Source organism: Denticeps clupeoides, chromosome 18 (genome assembly GCF_900700375.1).
Source record: "Denticeps clupeoides chromosome 18, fDenClu1.1, whole genome shotgun sequence".
NCBI lineage: Eukaryota > Metazoa > Chordata > Actinopteri > Clupeiformes > Denticipitidae > Denticeps > Denticeps clupeoides.
Genome location: NC_041724.1, coordinates 1359266 through 1379413, shown reverse-complemented (window position 1 = coordinate 1379413; position 20148 = coordinate 1359266). Strand labels below are relative to the sequence as shown.

The following is a 20148-nucleotide window of genomic DNA, read 5'->3' as shown; positions in this document are numbered from 1 at the left end:
TATGATCACGATAGCTTTGTAGGTGAAGGAAGCGGAATTTTGGTGGAAGTGGAAGTGCCTGCTAGATCCTACGTCGGTTTTAATTGTTTGATACGTGAAACCAGCGTCCTGGTGGACGTTTTGTGAGGTTGATATGTTATGATGATGTCATATCCTGTCACAGCAGGCTGCAGCACGATAACGGTGACCGAGTGGTGGCTTTTTTACCTAATTGGAGGAGTTTGGAACGAAAACGACGTTGATCTGCCAGACTTCTTTTTTCGCGAGAGTCAGGGCTGTATCATTTACCGACGTTGCGTAAAACGGAAGAGAACCGTGGGCTCCTGCCAGACGCGCTGACCCGGCTAATCAGAAGAATAATCGCGACTCGCGTCCCACGGTGCCTCCTCAGTCCAGGTGACGTGTCTCACTCACCCCTTGGATTTATTGACTCTCTCTGACATGTGGATTGGGGGATTTTGCCGTTATTGACCCCTGCGGCTGGAATTTCCAATGTTCCCCTGATGGAAACACGCAAAGCTTTAAGCCTGCGAGCGAAGCCGGGAGAGCCATTGATCTATCGACTGGCTGATCCAATTTGCGGCATGGATCACTAAAACCCCGTTAAAGACGTGCAGATGCATTAATGCTGGAAGGTACTTAAGAGCCACCCAGTTTGGCTCATTTATCGACATCCAAGTTCAGGCACTACCAGGGTCCCCCGAGATTTACGTTGGTAGATTCTCACTGAAGGCATCAAAACTATGAATGAACACATGTGGAGTTATGTACTTAACAAAAAGTGGAGACCTGGCCTCCACAGTCACCGGACCTGAACCCAATCCAGATGGTTTGGGGTGAGCTGGACCAACAAGTGCTAAACACCTCTGGGAACTCCTTCAAGACTGTTGGAGAAGCATTTCAGGTGACGACCTCTTGAAGCTCATCGAGAGAATGCCAAGAGTGTGCAAAGCAGTAATCAGAGCAAAGAAACTAGAATATAAAACATGTTTTCACTTATTTCACCTTTTTTTGTTAAGTACATAACTCCACGTGTGTTCATTCATAGTTTTGATGCCTTCAGTGAAAATATACCAGCGTAAATGGTCATGAAAAGAAAGAAAACACGTTGAATGAGAAGGTGTCCAAACTTTTGGCCTTTACTGTATTTCCTTCTGGCACAATGAAGGGGTCCAATGCAATTTGCATAATATTAGTAATACAGAATAATCACACACAAACACAGATCAGTCTCATTCAGAGTACTGTACTAGTGCATATTTCCATAAAATGTCCGCCTGTGATAAAAAAAAAAATGGCGTGATATTGTAATATTTGGAGATGCCTGCTCTCCATGTGAGATTGTGCATGATTGTGGACGGTAGTGAGAATACGGCACGGCGGCACATGGTTGGCTGGCTTCGTGCGAGTCCGGGCTTGAAAGCGCTCGACTCCACAGATCCGGGTTCCCCAGAGGTCTCGCCGGGACACCGGGGCTGGTGCGTGCACCGCCGTCGTCCGGAAGTATCTGGCCTCGCCTCAAGGGTTTGTTTTTCTCGCGCGGGCCCCTCATTCCTTATTATGTGCCGGGGAGCAGCACTGCGGCAGGAAGTCGCCGCTCGGAAGCTCCGTGGTTTACACCACACGTGGCCAACCTGTCCGCCGCTTCGAAGGGAAGCGAGGCTGGAGATAAAACCCCTCTTAGAGCCGACGGGGAGGAGAGCGCGGAGAACCGCGTTAACGGTGATATAATCGGACGTTGGGAGGGGCCCCGGGCTCGCAGTCGGATAAATAAATTCCCGATGATATCGACTGGCCTAAAATTAACCTTCGGAGGGGATACAATTCCGGCTCTGACCTGGTAAGTTTCATTAGGGTGTTTAAACGGAATGGATCGCGGTTCTCGCGTTACGGCTCTCGGGGAGGGAACGTCTCCTAATGCCCGTCCGGAGCGGTGGGGGCGCTGCTGCGGACGGCCTTGCGAAATGCAGTTAGTCCAGGTCCACTCCAATTACCAACATACTTGAGCTGTCATAATGTACTTCGAGACACATCGCCAGCCCGAATCCTGCTGATTCCTAATGCTGTATGAACCACTTTCAGCTAAAATCGATCAGATCAGCATGCTTCAGTGGGTGGAGTTAATGCAATATCGATGCGGAGCAAGAAAACAACTTTTAGCCGTGTAACTTTTTCTAACTGCAATTAAAGTAATCTGCATACAGAGACAGATGCAGATTTACAGCTCTGCTTAATTTGGTTAAAAATATAGATAAATAGAATAATGTTAATTGCGCTAAAGAGCCAAATGAAGAGGTCGCTCATCACATTGAAGAAGGTGTGTTTGTGTACATTTACATTTACAGCATTTATCAGATATCCTTATCCAGAGTGACTTACAATCAGTAGTTACAGGGACAGTCCCCCCCTGGAGACACTCAGGGTTAACTGTCTTGCTCAGGGACACATTGGTAGTAAGTGGGGTTTGAACCTGGGTCTCCTGGTTCGTAGGCGAGTGTCTTACCCACTAGGCTACTACCACCCCATGGAATGGCTGGCATAGGAATAGAAAAAATGATCTCTGTTGCTCAATAGATGGGAATGAAAAATTAAAGCATATGTAGAGAAAAATAAATCACCTCTCTGCCCAAGATTTAGTTTTTTATTGCAGGACCCATTTAGAAACGTTTCTTTTTTTCATGATTTTGTCGGATCTCTCAGCAGAAGTGACCTGCGCGGTTATTTGAAGGCATCTCTGCATGTCCACACCTTGCTCCCCGCCGAGTCTCCCATCACTATGGCAGAACGGCGTCGTTGCGTCGGGCCTAATTGATTTGGCTCGTGTTTCGTGATTCAGGGGCCTCCGGTTGGCGGAAACGTTCCGGTTCTCCCTCTCCGTGTTTGAGGGAACTAAGTAAACAGCGTACAAGGCAATGCAAAGGTCGCGGCATGTCGAGAATTTGATTCCGGCGAGGGGGGGGGGAGGACCCGGATCTCCCGGCGAGGTTTCGCTCTTTAATGGCTCCCGTTCGGAGGAGTGTGAGTCGAGCGGTATCTCCGGCGCCCTTTGATGCGTGCTGATTGGTCTCGCTGCCAGATGAGCAGCCGAGTGATCTGAAAAGGTCACATTTGTCGGCGGGCTTTGCGTGAGCACGCTGTCTTCAAGCGGCATTCGCCAGGAGGGAGGGGAAGACGGAAACCGTCTGCGGAAAGCCGTGCCGTGTGTCGCTCGCGTCATGTGACTCAGCGGCACCGCTGTGTTCCGGCCGCGTCGTCGCCGCCACCGGCCCTGATCTTCGTGGTGACGATGCTGTAGCATCCACGCTGGGATTCGGTGGCGTGAACTTTGACCCCCCCTCACCTCCTTCGCTGAAAGTTGCCGATTCTTAATTACCACGGTGAACGTGTAAAACTTTAATGTTTTTTTAAAAAACCTAAATCCCGATGAATTTTAACCTGGTTAACAGGGTTAAAAAATTATAATTTTTGTAATTATTAGGAGCAATTCGGTTCCCGCCAGGATCAATTCGCTGGTTCTTGTTTGCTTATGTCATCAAAATGCTTGAATTAAAGCGAGTGAGACGTGATTGTCATTGTGAGACACTGCAGCACAGCACACGGTGACACGGTGAAACGTGTCCTCTGTATTATACCGCCACCCTTGGGGAGCAGTGGGCACCATGACAGGCGCCCGGGGAGCAGGGTGTGGGGACGGGACCTCGGTGGCACCTTGGCGGCTCGGGAGTCGAACCGGCAACCTTCTGATTACGGGGCCGCTTCCTCAACCGCCAGGCCGGCACGCCAAAGGATACTCTGCACACCGGTGTTGGCAGTGGCCGTAAAGTTTCATGATGTCCACTGTCCACTGAGGAAGCGGGGTGGGTGGGAGCCGTCAATCATGCCTACAGGCTCGTCCACACGTCGTTACAGTTCATCTACTGGGCGTCCCAAATAATTACACCGTAAATCACAGTTGCGGCGTACGTCACGGCAGCGCACGTTGCTCCGCGGGAATGAGGAGTTTTCACCGTCTGCCGGGCGCCCCCTCGTCCAGGATCTTTCGCCCCCAGACCGAGGCTGCCATGTCAGAACGGCCCAGAGTGACGCGGCCTGACACTGGCATGTCACCGCCGCCCAGCCGTAACGAGATACGATGCCGGGTCGCCGTGTGCATCGGGCCAGGGACGACATGGACAAGGAGGGCGCGCAGGAATAATGGACGGGAGTCTGGAGTATTCGCTGATCGGCCACAACATTAAAAATGGCTGACGATTTATGGCTGAGCTCTCGAAGTGTCGTTGAAATTGAAGCGTCAGAGGGAGGAAAACTGGGTCCTGGTGGGGAGAATAAAGGAGGTGACCTCCTTGCTCGAGTCTCTGGTACCCAGCGACTGTGGCAGCTGCAACGTTTGATCATCACGCTCCCTCTGGTCTCTTCACGGTGACCTTTCGCTGGGAGCCTTTTCTTCCTGTGATCGGCCGGGACCAGGCGGTGAAAATAGACGTTCAGGCTCAAGCATCTGGGTCCTCGCCATTCCTTTCCAATTTAATACAGAAATGAACCCCAAAATAGTCCTTTTTTAAAAGCCCGGGCCCTCCAAACATTTGAGCTCTGAGAGACGCCGAGAGGAGCCCAGACCTGTGAAGAGTCCTGGTTCCCGGGGCTTCTTTGTCCGTGGTCTCCTTTGATGTGGGCGCAGATCGGGTGCAGTCCCGCCAAAGAGACCGGTCCGGTTTAAATCCCGGCTCGTGCGACTCTGCCGAATTGTTCCTTTTCTATGCCAGCGCGAGCAACAATGAACGGAGGCGTGGGAAGCGCGCTTTTTTTTAATAAGTCCATTTTCCCAGAAGCCGATGGCTGTTTATCGCGCCGATATCGAATTTAGTTCACCGTCTCGCGTTTCCGCATCTCCCCTCCGCACGTTCTGCTAATGACAGCAGGTATTGCTTTCTTCTCCGCCATCTCGGAGGAGTAATTATATGAATTTGCCTTCTCAGGATGTGCTAACAACTCCAATCCCCACCACGTGCATATTGTACTCATCCATCATTATTTTACAAGTAATAAAACCTCCAATTGAGAAAGTGAGAAATTGTCTCCAATGCCAATTTTTTTTTTTTTATCCTTTTTTTTGTCTTCAGTTGCTCACGTTTAAGAAGAAAAAGACAGAGCTGCTCAGGCCAAGACTCAATATGGTAGCCGAGCACGCATCCCTCTTTTAATCTCTTTTAATCGCGGCTACGATGCGGCGGCGTGTGCTTTAAAAAGCGCCATCTCTCCGCGTTAGGAATAGGTGCGAAAAGAAAGCGTCCCCTGTCGAGGGCTCGGGAGAAACTTCTCCTACCTTATCTCTCATTAACACAGATCTCGCTGCCAGCTCTCCGAGTTAAAATTATTGCGACATGGAAGGTCATCGGCGTGCATTCTGCTGTAGGAGTGTGAGAGAGAGAGAGAGAGCGAGAGAGAGACACTTCCCACACACTCGGCCGTAAATACGTCTATAGAAATGAAGGTTAAAGGTTAAGCAACATCCATCAGGGTTAGTAAGAATAATGACTGTCGCGGTTTAAAGTTAGCCCCCGTCCCACGCCGTGCCTGTGCTGGATGGGCCTACTGGGATTTTGGGGGGAAGCAGCGCCCCCCCATATGCCTGTTTGTAGATGCTTTTATTTATTACTTACCAGATGAAACGCGAACAACACAAGCGAGACGACAGGAGGACAGAAGATTCATCTGAATTCATTTCACCAAACATCATAACCAAATTTGACACAAATGCACAATGACAGCGAAAAACAAAATCAAAAGTGACGTTCCATAACATAACATGACATTTATTTTTGAATTGTGATTTTTTGTTCCATCACAGTTACCTGACAGTACACGAGTAGAACGTAACTGTAAGTGTCCGCGTGCATCGTCATTACGCCTTGTTTTAATTTGCTTCGCGCTTCCGTGCAGATCCGTAAAAGGTGATGGTGATTTGGGGAACGCCGGTGACCTGTACCTCAGTCCAGAGCGTATCTACGTTCTACCTTCAGAAAATGGTCTCGCCTCGCCGGCTTTTTTTTTTTTCTCGCCGCCTTGCCCGTCTCGGGATGGTTTTCTGGCTACGTGTTTATCGTATTACTGCAAAACTTCTCTTTTGCACAACAAAATTAGCATACTTCACCGCTCATGTCCAACTCCAGCAGGGTGGATTTAAATTGTGCAGGAGAAGCAGCAGCCTCTGCTGTACGTCCTCCCCCATTAGATGGACACCTGTAGGTTTTTTACAGAGGAAAAATGAATAAGAAATCGATTTCTGGGTTCACGTTCACGCCCATTATGAGGGATCACACGCATTCTGCGGCGCAGGAACGTGGTAGGAACGTCTTCCAGGTTGAAGTTCCTCTGGCCACCCGTGGCGCAGCCTGGGCGTGGCCGCGGCGAGGCTGGGAGGCGTAATGAGGTGTGGCGCTCTTCTCCGGCCGGCCTAATGGGCCATGACTGCGCGCGGACCCGTCAACCGATCCACTCGTCACGACCGCTCAATCCCTCGCTCCTCTCCATCCGTCTCCTCCTCTTTCTGCCGGATCAGTACGTCCCTCCTTCCGTCCCCGTCTTTTCCGTGCCGCAGGACCTCATTTGGAGAACTCGGTCCTGGTTTTCCGTACGTTCCTGGTTCTCGTCTCGAGAACCGAGCTCCAGCCATTTCGATTACCCCCCCCCCCTCCCCCCGAGACCGAAAGGGTCCTCAGACGAGCCGGGGACGAGCCGGGGACGAGCCTGTCCTCGCCGACATCGGATGCAACGGGGGGGGGGTCGGCACGGCGAAGCGTAGAAAGCCACGGGAAGGGGGGATGGAGGGCGAGGTTCTTATTCGGTGGCCGGAGAGGCATTTTCTGCCGGCCCTTCGGGGGGCGGCACAATAGAGCGGCTCGTTCCCTTTCCTCTCACGTCCGACGTTTGACATCCTGCAGCACTAGAGCCCCAGTTAATGAATGGAAGCGGTGTGCTCTGGTCCGCGGCTCTGCGGCGGGGCTCTTCGGCTCAACCTCTCCCCTCCGCCGAGGCAGCTGTTCTCGGAGAGAGAGAGAAAGAGGCTGAAACGGAGGATGGTAATATGTATACATCTATAAAAAAAGAGGGTGCAGGTCGCTCAGACCCAGTGATGAGGACTTGATGCGCCCCCCCCCCCCCGGGGTCGCGTGCCCAGGTCACCACGGAGTCGTGCCTGGGTGCCCCTGATCCTACGTGGCCTCTGAGGCGTCATTAGCCTGAAACGAGCTGACAAGGCCGCCGAAAGCAAAAAAACACACATACGGATCACACGGCCGCCTTCCTGCGTGCTGATTGGTCCGAGCTGGATGAAAAAAAAAAAAAAGGTCTGCCGCTCCTTGGTTGGCTGTTAAATACGCCTGGGGCGTGTCGTTCGCTCGAAGGGGATCTAAGGATTTCCCCCCGGGGGCTTGGCGTAATTGTTATTGCAGTCTACGTTTTAAGCGCCCCAAAATAAAAGCCTCAGCGTCGCTCCGGGTGGCCGACAAGTGCGCTTCTTATCTGATTCAGCAGTGGCTGTTCAGTGCTGTCAATATATTTCTTATTGTCCAGAGACAACATGCAGTGTTCGGTATTTTGATCTATCGAAGGTCGTGGGTGTGTGAGAACATCTTCGGAATCAGAAGAACGTTGATGAAATCATAGAGAATCTACAGAGCGTGACGGAACCAGCAGTAGAGTAATATTCTCATTCATATTTCGCACGATCGTCTGAACTTCCCACCTTCAGGCCAGATGAGCGCCGCGAAGGACCGCTGTCCTCTTCCACACACCACGCAATGCCGATTATTTTCTTTGGAGCTCTAAGCCCATGTTTGGCCACATTCTCGGCTTCCTCCGCCGAGGCGAAGACTACAAGGACAGGCCTGCCACTCACCGCGGCCGGGCAGCCTGGCAGCGGCTTAGCCCGCGAGACACAGCGTGGCAGGTGGGCAGGGGGGTGGAATTTCCCAAAAAATAAGAAGCAGAAATGAGCAAAACAAAGGGCACAGTGGCGCGTGAGAATCGAGGCTCAGACGCCGCCGCCCAGGACAGCGCGATGGAGAAGGAACGTGAGAGACAGAAAGAAGAGATGGAAATAAAGCCAAATGCATTTCTAATTATAGCCCCCACCCCTCCGGTTCCCTTGTTGTGGGCGACGCCAGGCGCCAGCTTGCATGAGCAACTGCAGAAAGATGACTTTTGGTTTAATTTGGCCGACTAGCAATAATCCAGACTAAGTCCTTTAAATCTGCAGCTTCCCCTCTGTCGGATTATGGGGCTGTCTTTAAAAGGATCAGGGCTTCTTATCTCGACTTCCCTCAACATCCCAGGCAATGTCAAAAGCGAAGGAGGACAAGTTAGACTCGCAGCGCGCGATTCCATATATATATATGATCCCTAACGTTGTCACAGTTACATTGAGGAAAGAAAATACAGTAGCGTTTGCTAATTATGTTAATGCAAATTAAACAAATAGCTGCATCAATGGCTACTTATGTAATTGCAATTGTGTATTTTAATATGCGCAGCATGTAAATGCTCTTAAAAATATTACTTGGATGTTGCTGATGTTTTTCGTGTATGTATGTATATGTATTGTCTGTTAGTAATTTTTGCAAATGAGTAATCTATCATAAAAACTTGTCATGACACATTTGATCCAAATGCAGATAAAGGATTTAAAAAAAAAAAAAAAACACAAAAAGATGGACAACAGACACGGGTCACTGTAGACGTCCTGATTGGAGTGGATTTTGTGGACATAATTACGCTGCGAATCTTGACGCTGTAGTTACGACTGAAACTGTCACCGGTCTTATTTTAGCTCGGTTACTGTGTTGTTGTTGTTGTTGTTTTTGACAATTTCTTGTTTTCCTCCGGGAAAGGAATTGATGGGAATATATATTTTATTTTGTATTCTTTGTGCCCGCCCAACATCATCCTTTTCAGACAACGGCAGAGCTTCTGCGCTTTTATTTCATCTTTCTTGGATAAATGATTGAAGCAAACATGTGTGAAGTAATAAGCTCTGCCACTCGGAACGGATCAGTGAACAAAAAGTAGTGTTTTTATTTTTTTATGAAGAAAACGAAGTTGCGCTTCCCAATTTAATCCCGCTTGCCTCTGCCATTGTTAATGAAGTGTTGGATTTCCTGGATTTTTGCGGTGGACTCGCTGTCAGGAGTTGCTGAGGGACCAGGCACCAATCTTGCACTTGCCACCGGGACGTGTTGTTTGAGACACGATTAAAGTGCGAATCTGTCATGCGTCTCGGGGGGGTACGAGCGGGAGAGCGGTCCGCCGGGGCCGGAACGTGGCCGCTTGTTTACCGGCCTGCGCCATTTTTAGCCTCAGCTCATTAGCTCGTGCACCTGAGCGCTAAACTCCCGGTCGGACGAGGCCGCTCGAACGCGCCGCACGCGTTCCGCTTTACGTTACCGAAAGGTGAAGTGATTGTCACTTGTGATACACAGCAGCACAGCACACGGTGCACAAATTGAAATTTGTCCTCTGCATTTAACCCATCACCCTGAGTGAGCAGTGGGCACCATGACAGGCGCCCGGGGAGCAGTGTGTGGGGACGGTGCTTTGCTCAGTGGCACCTCAGTGGTACTTTGGCAGATCGGGATTCGAACCGGCAACCTTCTGGTTATGGTCTGATTACGGTCTGATTACCGCTAGGCCACCACTGCCCCTACCCGCCTCGCAGAACGTCCATATAAACAATTAGCACACGTCATTATCCTCTCAACTAGCATGGCGCGGACAGGCTCTTCCTAACGGAACGCTAAACAGCACTTTTCCGAAGTTCCCATATCCAGAGGTCACTTTTTAATTGGTCTCGTAATTGTCCTTGTCCTGGTTAAAGTGACAAAATGGTGTTACGCGGTGACATTTCCGGACCCCCGTTTTCCTCCGCCTTCGTCCCCTCGGCGTCCCCCATCGAGTGCTCCAGCCTGACCGTTGCTGCAGTAGCACTAATTAAAGCATCGTTGAGTCCCTGTAAAACCACACTGGTAATTACAGACTTTGCCGCTTTTGACCGGCGTTCTGTTGGCCTAAATGAAGTTGTTTTGGAGCGCGCCGGAACGTTCTGGAACGAGTGTTCGCGTTCTATACCGCCTGTGCCGCCCGGTCGGGTAATTATGATTGTTGGTGCGATGGCGGGGACTCGTTTTTCAAAGTTGCTTCGAATTGCTTGTTAATCTGGAGTTCGGGACCACAGGTGTCAGATCTCCGGCGTTCCTTCGCGAAAGCGCGGTCGAGCCAAACTTTTTTTTTTTTTTTCCGTTTCCTTCCCTTCTTCCTCAAAGCCGCGTCACAAACGAAGGAGGACATTTAAAGCGCTCTTTTGCCTGCCACGCTTCTCGTGTAATGAGTCTAAGAGTGCTCCAATTATTCCACCCGCGATCAAAACAGGGAGGACGATTGCCGACATTTCCCGGCTCTGATATCTTCTGATAAAAGGCGGTGCGTTCGCATCGCTTGGAGCGTCGTTCTTCGTGCGTTGCGTGCTACATCACCCACGTCACCTGTGTAAAATGGCCTTACATTTTCCTGGGTGTCAGTAGCTTAGCTGGTAACACACTCGCCTATGAACCAGAAGACCCAGGTTCAAATCCCACTTACTGCCATTGTGACACTTAACCCTGAGTGTCTCCAGGGGGGGAATGTCCCTGTACCTACTGATTGTAAGTTGCTCTGGATAAGGACTTCTGGTAAATGTAATTGTTTTGTAATTGTAAAATTTGGGTGGTAGTAGCCTAGTGGGTTACACACTCGCCTATGAACCAGAAGACCCAGGTTCAAATCCCACTTACTGCCATTGTGTCCCTGAACAAGACACTTAACCCTGAGTGTCTCCAGGGGGGGACTGTCCCCGTAACTACTGATTGAAAGTCGTGCTGGATAAAGCCGTCTCGTAAATGTAAATGCTGTGAAATAGCTCTTTTTTGGCAGATTTTTGTCACCTGTTAAGCAATTTGTTGTTTGTTCTTTATATTTTTAGTATTTCTACGATCGCGAAAGTTACTCTTTTTGTGCTCCGAGTTCATCAGCTCCTAGTAAATGAAGGGATTTCACCACGCAAGGATATCGAGCTACATCCTGCCTGCAAGGAATTAACTGCGGTCGCTAATCAAAAAGGGGGAAAGGAAGCCGCCGCCGCCGCCGCTCTGAGACAAAGAGCCGCTTCGGCCGGCCTGCGCGTGAACAGATAAACCTGCGGCCCCGAGATGTGTTTACGGCCGATAGCTGCTCTGCATACAACACGCCCAGCCGGGCGCCATTGATGAAAGACAATTATCGGCACATTGTTCGCGGCCGGCGGAACAAAAGGATTCCAGGTTTCCATTTCGAGGAAGTCGTGGTGTCGGACGGTGCGGTGCAGTCGATTACGCGCCGTAAACAGGATCCTATCTGCGCTCGGTGTGGAGCCGCGGAGGCACTGTCCTCTGAAGATAGTCGTGGTGTATCTGTGGTGTATTCGCGGTGTCGTGGTGTATTCGGTAACTCCAGGCTTTCCCTCGTTCGAAAAAAAAAAAAGAAAAAAAAGATGGCCCCTAATAGAAATTAAATTAAATAAAGTCGGCGTGGCTAATCCCTGTGTGTTTCGGCTGCCGGAATCCCTCCTGAACCCAAGGGTCAAGCCCACCGCATCTGTTTCTGTTTCACTGGGCGAACGCACAAGCTGCTCGACACACACACACACACACACACACACACACACTTCACCCTCTGCTGCCCTTAAGGTGCTTGTGTGTAAAATACAGTAGACTAGAACAGAGTACAGTAGGCCGTGCTTACCTGCCTCTGCAGGCCTTTGCATCGGAACAATTGGTTGTTATTGATCGATGGTGCATTATACAGAACAATAGAGCCATAATCAGCTCGAGGTGGTGAGGCACAGGTCGAAGGTCAAGTTTGGCATTTGAAATAGTTCGGCTCGGACCCCACTGTTGTTAGGCTACATCAAATTGTTCTATTCTATCAATATTCAAACCCTTGGATCAACAGGGTATTAAGGAAGAGTGATCGCAACCAATCAGAATTTGGTTCACCATCAAAAGTCTTGCCGGTCTTGTTTTAGGCACCGCCGGCCATTTTGCTCCATATGCGAAACAGGCCCCTTTTAATTTTTAGTTACTTTTACGTTTGTTGGCGGCGGCGGCGACGCCCTGATTGCCCACCAGTCGCGCCCGGACCCTCAGATGTGCCGGTGGCGCGCCGGGTGGTAATGCGCTCTGGTCAATCCGCCTCCCGGCAGCTGCCGATATGAGACCATCCCGCATATTAGCGCCAGATGTGCCTGCACCTACATCAGGGGATGTGGGGGTCCGTCCCCAGACCGGCATTGGGCCCGCCTCCACCTGCCATACTTCCCGGGGTCGTGGCCAAGCAGCCACCTCCCGCCAAATGGTGAAACATCGTTTGATAATAATGAAAGATGACGAAGCGTCACCTGGATCCCTCCGCCGCAGCGGCGCTGGAGGCGGGGACTCGTCCACTACCCCGGTGTCGGATTAAATGGACGTCAATATGCAGGCCGACTGGGAGCGAGTGCATCCGCTCCCTCCCGCGGTGGTGCCGCACAGTCTGCAACGACCGGCCGGGGCGGAGAGGGGAAAAAGCATTCCTCGCCGCCGCGTGCGAGCAATATCGGGCGCTCTGCGGTCGCTCCGTCATTACTTTTACAGCCACGCGCTGATGATCTACGCTCGTAACGACCGCCTCTCAGGCCTCTCCAGGAGCTGATGGGCCGGGTGGAGCAGCAGGAGGAGGCTCGCATTTCCTCCACGCCAAGTTCACGCTACAAAATCAAGACGGAATCACAGATTTCCAACGTTGGAGATAACTTTTGTTTTCATGGGAGGATCCCGGAAGATTTAAACCCCGCCCTGTCAACGCGTCACAGGCGCAGGTCCGGCGTAACACGGGGCAGTGGTGGCCTAGCGGTTAAAGAAGCGGTCTCGTTATCAGAAGGTTGCCGGTTCGAATCCCGATCCGCCAAGGTGCCACTGAGGTGCCACTGAGCAAAGCACCGTCCCCACACACTGCTCCCCGGGCGCCTCTCATGGCCGCCCACTGCTCACTCAAGGTGATGGGTTAAATGCAGAGGACAAATTTCACTGTGTGCATTGTGTGCTGTGCTGCTGTGTATCACATGTGACAATCACTTCACTTCTGATCTACCGATCAGACTGAGCAGATGGAGCCTTAATGCGGTGAAATATGTGCATTTTACGGCACCAGCCACCATCAATTTTTTAATCACCTCGGCCGCACGTGTCCTGGATTAGCGTACCTAAAAATATGATGGCGCGTGTCCTGACGTTTGAGGCTTTGGGAGAAAAAGTCCCCTCTCCAAAGCCGGCGGAATTATTTGTACATTAAATTACCGTGGACCCGTCCCTGAAACTGGCCGAACTCCAGGGGCCGCAGTCGAAAAAAAAAAAGGGCCCCGCCAAACGTCCGCCACTAATTCCCTTGGAAAGCCTGTTTAAGGCCGAAACGGGAGAGAAGTCCGCCCAGCGTCGGGTGTCTCTCGTCCCTCGTGTGTCAGGTGACACCCGTCGTCCAGACTGAAACAATGGCCGGCCGCTTTCGTTATTTCGGGGCTCTAACGTTGGAATTAAAGGCGAATCCTGGGGGAGGGCCTTCGGGAAGCTGCCGCTATTACGGTTTGATTAGGTTCCTTGGGCTTAAAGAAAAGTAAGCCGATTTATCCCCTTTCGGGAAAGCCACGCGATCGGCAAGTCGTTCGTCCCTCCCCCTTTTCGGTACGTAAAAGCCCCCAAATCTTAATCTCGTCGCGTTATTCGGGATTCCTCCCGATATTGTGCGGCATGAACACCCAGACGCGGTCTGACACGTCCGGACGGGGGTTTCGTGGCTTCGCCTTCCCTTCTACAGAAAGGTGACGGTAGATGACCCCCCCTCGGCCGATACTCGGCCAGTCCCGCTCGCAAGCTGCCGGTAACCCGAGACCCCCGGCTTCTCTGACCCCACAAATCCGCGCCCCGCTCTTATTCAGAGTCTCTTCATTGCCTTCGACGTTGACGAGCTCATGCATCTTTAATGCTGTTGCTGCTATTAATGTATGCATAATTAATCATATCTCTGCAGACCGCAGGCGGGCGGCGTCTGGAGAGCCCCGCGGCATCATGGGTACGGATCCCGATACGAGGCGGAGGGGTTGGCGCCTTGCCGATGCGGGCCAGGGAAATACCCTTGTACAGTCTGCGATTGTTTGGCTGGGAACGGGGGAAGGGGGGGTTCGGTGGGGGTGGAAGTGGGTCACCCACGGCAGAGCGGCGGGACGGGGTTGGGGGAGAAAAAATCTTTCCACAGGTAACCGGCGGTAAGGAGTATTTCTACACCGAAACAAACGGCGAGACGATTCACGTCCTGCTTTCGCAGCTATTAGAGGGACCCGGAAATAACGCGACTCGACTGAAGACCTCGTTTTACCACGCAGGGTGGTAGTAGCCTAGCGGGTAACGCACTCGCCTATGGACCAGAAAAACCAGGTTCAAACCCCACTTACTACCATTGTGTCCCTGAGCAAGACACTTAACCCTGAGTGTCTCCAGGGGGGGACTGTCCCTGTAACTACTGATTGCAAGTCGCTCTGGATAAGGGCGTCTGGTAAATGCCGTAAATGCAAATGTTTTACTCAAACCCCTTTAAGGACTTACCACGATTCGCTTATAATGTGCGTTTATGGGCAGTGGGTAGTATGGCACGAGATGCGAGAACCCCTTCACCCCGTTTCCAGCACGATCCGAGGGCTTTACCAGTTTAATTTAATAGTATTTTTTAAAGGGAAATCTATAATCCACCAGATGGCGAAGGATCTACGGGTAACGCCGTAATTGAGGAGCTGACAGCCCGGCTGGGCGCGGATCATGGCGTCCGCCCGCCGGGTCGTGTAAGTCCGGATAAATCCGTTCCCGGCAGGTGCCGTGCGCACTGGACGGGCCTGCGGGGGTTCGATTCCAAAAGGGGGTGCAGCCGAGGCCCCCGAGTGGAGAGCAGGGGCCCAGTTACGGTGGGCCGTAAGTGTAGGTGGCTGCAGGCAGGCCAAGAGTCGAGTTTTTCCATCTTAAAAAATCTCCAGCCAGTCGCGTGCTCAGGGCCGCGGTTCCGCGGGGCACGTTCGTAATTAGAAAACGAACTCCGACTGGAGCGGCTCTTCCCGGGGCGGCGCCCATAAACAACGGTGCTCATTATGTGCCACTCAGGACGGCAGATGAATGAGCCCAAAGACGAGTGGATGAACCGCGGACGCCAATCAGGCATTAAAATGAGGAAGTCGGCCCTCTTCTTCTTTCTGGAAATGTCTTCCACCAAATCACCCCCCCCCCCCCCCATTTGTGTGACTATTGTGTGACTGGGACAAGAGTACTGGGCCATTTTCTATCTAAACGTCCCAATTTCAGTACTCTCTGAGTTCTCTTTTACCTTTTACTAAAGATTTCCGTGGAGAGGACTAGCATAAGTATTTAATAATTTTTTTATAAAAAGAAAAAATAAGAGGGGCAGTGGTGGCCTAGTGGTTAAGGAAGTGGCCCCGTAATCAGAAGGTTGCCGGTTCGAATCCCGATCCGACAAGGTGCCACTGAGGTGCCACTGAGGTGCCACTGAGCAAAGCACCGTCCCCACACACTGCTCCCCGGGCGCCTGTCATGGCTGCCCACTGCTCACTCAGGGTGATGGTTAGATGCAGAGGACACGTTTCACCGTGTGCACTGTGTGTTGTGCTGCTGTGTACCACAAGTGACAATCACTTCACTTTTCACATTCGTCCTGGATTTATGAAATTGACTGCAGAGCGAAAACGCTGCAGCGGACTGATAATTAATAATTTCCCGGTGGAGTGCGACGCCTCAATTAACCGCTACTTTACCGCGGCCCTCCACGTGGAAACGGAGCCGTAATCGTATCGGTGGACGCCCAAATCGGCGGCGGAGCGGCCCTGCACAGTCAAGGCACTCGTGTCCGGAGTGTAGAACCAATCGTCACGCCGGCGGGAGGACAAATCAAATCTCATGGCGGCGGCTAGGCGCGGAGATTGCCTTTCCTCTCCGCGGAGTGGCGCGAAGGGTGCCCGGCGCGGCCCGGCATTGGAGAGGGCGAATGGTGGCAGGCGGGGGTCTCCCGCTCTCTCTCTCCCCCACACCGCCAATAATTACGGGTGGATTGAGTGACGGCGGACACGCTGGGATCACAACACCGCATTGTCGGGGCAGATTAAGGGGCCATTTGCGGTGGCCTCGCCGTAGTTAAGCGGCCTTCATCCGCTGGCCTGAAATCCAACCTCGGAGGAGGAAAATATTGACGTGGCCTCCGACGGCAGCGCCGAAAAAGAGAGGCCCGCTATACATTTCTTTACTGGAAGCCGTACGCTAATGCATTAAATATCCCGCCTGGACCGGATCCAGCGAGGTTCTGGTGTTAATTTTACCCAGCGCTGGTTCATTAGGGATTATATTTTAATATGTACACATGCACCACGAGCCTACATAACCCCACACATGGTTTCTACACCGATTTTTACCATGCGAAACAATTCACAAGAATATAAGCATTTTCACATGTATTACTTTTATAACGTGCGTGCTAAGATCTACTCGTAATTAAAACTGACCTTTCCATAAATATGCTGACAAAGCAGGGCAGTGGGTTCTCGGCACATTAAGAGTGTTGCAGTGCTGCGTTTCCGCAATAAATAAACAAATAAATTCATAATTAATAACGGAAAAAGGGAGAGGGGAATTACCGGCATGCATTCCTTACATGGCTACACATGCATCCCGGTCACCTCCTCCCCTACGTGTCCCCCCAGAGAGCCGGCTAATGCGGCATTAGCCATCCAGACCAATTACAGGGCCGGGAAATTTGTACGCTGTCTCTTTAATGAAGGTCCCCCTCCGTTTTCGTGGCCTGGCCCGTTCATTAGTTTGCCTCTCCGGGTGCCCGCGTAGCCGGAGAGGCGCCGTAATGAGTCCGCACGGGGACCAAAGTGGAGCACAGGTGGCAGGTTGGGCTTTAAAAAAAAAAAAAAAAAAATGATAAATATATTTCTGTGCCCGTACGCCCCGCGTTGGACCCCCAGAATAATTGCCTACGCCAATTACTTTGATATTAACGGTCTCAGGCCAGACAGGAACAAAGGGCGGTGCCGCCACCTCACGAGCGCCGCGTACAACAAACAGTGCACGCTCTAAATTAAGGTTTGCTAATAAAGTGTTAATTAAAATGGCTTTTTACAAATTATCTCCTTGATAACAATGAGTTAAGGTTTCACGAGTGCTGAGAGAGCAAGGTGGAGGGGTGTATGGTGTACGGAGCATCACCAGTAATTAAAATATTATCTTGCTCTTCTTTTTTTTTTTTGAGGGCGCTCTAAATAAAAAGTGGGACATTTGGGCTCCTTTAAAAGTAGAAATTTGGACCTGACTTTTCCGAGCAGGCCGAAGCGTGAATCAGAACGCACAACGGGTGCCTGGTTATAAAGGACTAGTTGAGCAGCGACATTTTACGTTGGACCGGGCAGCCCATGTCTGGTGTTGTTTTCCGTCCTGGCATGCCTTGTGGGTTAGTTCACATTCTCCCCTTTTGTCCCCCGTTTGGTTTTTGTAGTGTTTGCAGTGTTTGGTCCCCACACACTGCTCCCCGGGCGCCTGTCATGGCTGCCCACTGCTCATTCAGGGTGATGGCTAATTGCAGAGGACAAATTTCACAGTGTGCACCGTGTGCTGTGCTGCTGTGTATCACATGTGAAAATCACTTCACTTTACTTTACTTGTCAAACACTGCAGCACAGCACACAGTGACACAGTGAAATTTGTCCTCTGTATTTAACCATCACACTTGGTGAGCAGTGGGCGGCCATGACAGGCGCCCGGGCAGCAGTGTGTGGGGACGGTGCTTCGCTCAGTGGCACCTTGGCGGGTCAGGATTTGAACCGGCAACCTTTTGATTACAGGGCCGCTTCCTTAACCGGTAGGCCACATCTGCCCCACTGACAGGTCGCCTATTGGTGGGGCGATGCATCCGACCCGCTGCGGCTTTACCGGGAATATCCCGGGGATAAAGTACCCGCTCAGTTCACCACACTTGTGCTTTTAATTGTGTGTACCGGTCACGCCGGGCCGGCTCTTTATCTCCCATCTTCGGCTGGTGGAGGCCTTCGTGCGGCGTCGTTGCGTGGCGCCTGCTCCCATGGTAACCACCATTATCAATACGGACACTTTTGGCCGCGTGCGTCTGGGGTTCTTTTTGATTGGTTGACTTCCTGCTGAAAGGAAGCCATTGACTTGCGCGTTTTTTATCTCGACTGAAGATCATGCGTCTTCCACTTCTCCCGGTTGCACACCGGCGTTGGTTTGCATTTCACTGATGTGCAAATATTTCGGCAGCTTGTTTGCCTTTGAAAAAAAAAAATAATCCCACAAAATGCGTGAAAAAGCGTCTTTGAAGCGGCGCTCCTCAGCGTGGGTCAGAGGCTCATCACACGCAGCCTTTTAATCTGCATTTGCAGAGTTTAAGAGACGAAATCCCGCGGCTTTTTTTTATTTAAAATAATCCCCACCCCAAAAATTACGCAGGAGGTTCAGGAAATGTCTCCCTTGTTCCGTCGCGATACGTGGCCTTCTCTAATAACTCCATTTTGAAGACTGTAGCCAAGTGAACGTGGAGGAGGCGGAGAGTCTGCACCAGCCTCCTCTACGGCTCTTTCACGCTGAATGGATGGTGGTGCTCTGTGTAAAATATCATTTCTATTGAAAGCCAATTTTGCTAATAAAAAGTATTTTTGATGTGCATAATTAAATAGATATCTTTTTTTTCTTTCTTCCGCTCTTCTATTCTGTTTCTTTCTGTCCCTCTATTTCAGACGGAGAATTATTCCATTGATTCCAGCTACGTGAACAGCAGAGCACATCTTATCAAAAGGTACGTGGCGAAAGAACACACATTCTACTGTTAACTAATGCATTAAAAATGACTTTCGCACGCAAACGCAACACTCTTTTACATATTCAGACCTGTGAATAATTCCGTCTGATCCCTGCTGATACCATGCGTGCGTGTGGCATGTTAAAGCATTTTAAAAAGCTTGCATGCTAAAAGGCGCGGATTTGCGGAATTCCCGGGAAACCTGAAGCATTTTAAGTGTGGGAATCGCACTGCAGATGCCGGGATGAGATATGGTGACCTGAGACAACGGGCTCAGGCCTGAACAGCCTCTTTGTGTCCGAGTGCATAAAGCTGCATTCCTGGGTCCACCTGAAGCAGCTGGGAGGGGGCCAGACGCCGGGGGCTTTGTAACCGGCACCATAATTCCCCTGTTTATTTGGGGAAAAAAAGCCATTATGCCAATTTGGTCCTGAGAAGATGAGCGTTTATACTATAAACAAAGCGCATTCATGTGCGGGTGGCAACGCGCGGCACAAAGAACCCCCCCCCTCCAGGGGTTTGAGCGCCTGTGGTCCGGGGAAGGTGCAATTACTGTGATAAGATCAGAGAGCTGGCGGTCCCCCCCACACAGGCTCATCCCGACAAAAGAAGGGCAGCAGAGGCACGTCCATGGAAGTCCGAGCTTGTTCGGGCTTTGCAGTACCTTTGCATTACAAAGTCAAAGAGAGACAACAGGGGGTACGGAATGTACTCAGACCCCCTTACATTTTCCACTCTTTGTTGTATTGCAGCCGTTTGATAAAATCATTTAAGTTATTTTTTTTTCCTCATTAATGTACACACAGTGACCCATTTTGACAAAAAAAGACAGAATTATTTACATTTTTGCAAATTTATTACAAAGAAAAACTGAAATATCACACGGTCCTAAATATTCAGACAGAAACCCCCTTATTTTGACACCTTGATTTGGGGATCCTCTGACATCCCTGCTTGCTCATTTGCTCTGACCTGCATTGTGAGCCGTAATGTCTTATACAGACAGGGGTGTGGCTTTCCTAACCAAACACAACTGGTCTCAAATGAAGGTGTACATTAATGAGGGGATATAAAATTTAATTTTTTTTAATGATTTTAGCAAATAACTGCAGTATAACAAAGAGTGAATAATGTAAGGGGGTCTGAATACTTTCCGTATCCACTGTATTTGTCACTACGATAGTA

General features: G+C 50.8%; 1 protein-coding gene across 2 annotated transcripts in view; it reads left to right on the top strand.

Annotated features, from left to right (window-relative positions):
* LOC114768334 (protocadherin-19-like) overlaps nt 1–20148 on the top strand; it is a 44784-nt gene that overhangs the window by 5368 nt on the left and 19268 nt on the right. For both annotated transcript variants that reach the window (XM_028960560.1, XM_028960559.1), the window contains exon 3: nt 18902–18960. In XM_028960560.1, the coding sequence (XP_028816393.1) occupies nt 18902–18960 (59 nt within the window). The remainder of the gene's footprint in view (nt 1–18901; nt 18961–20148) is intronic.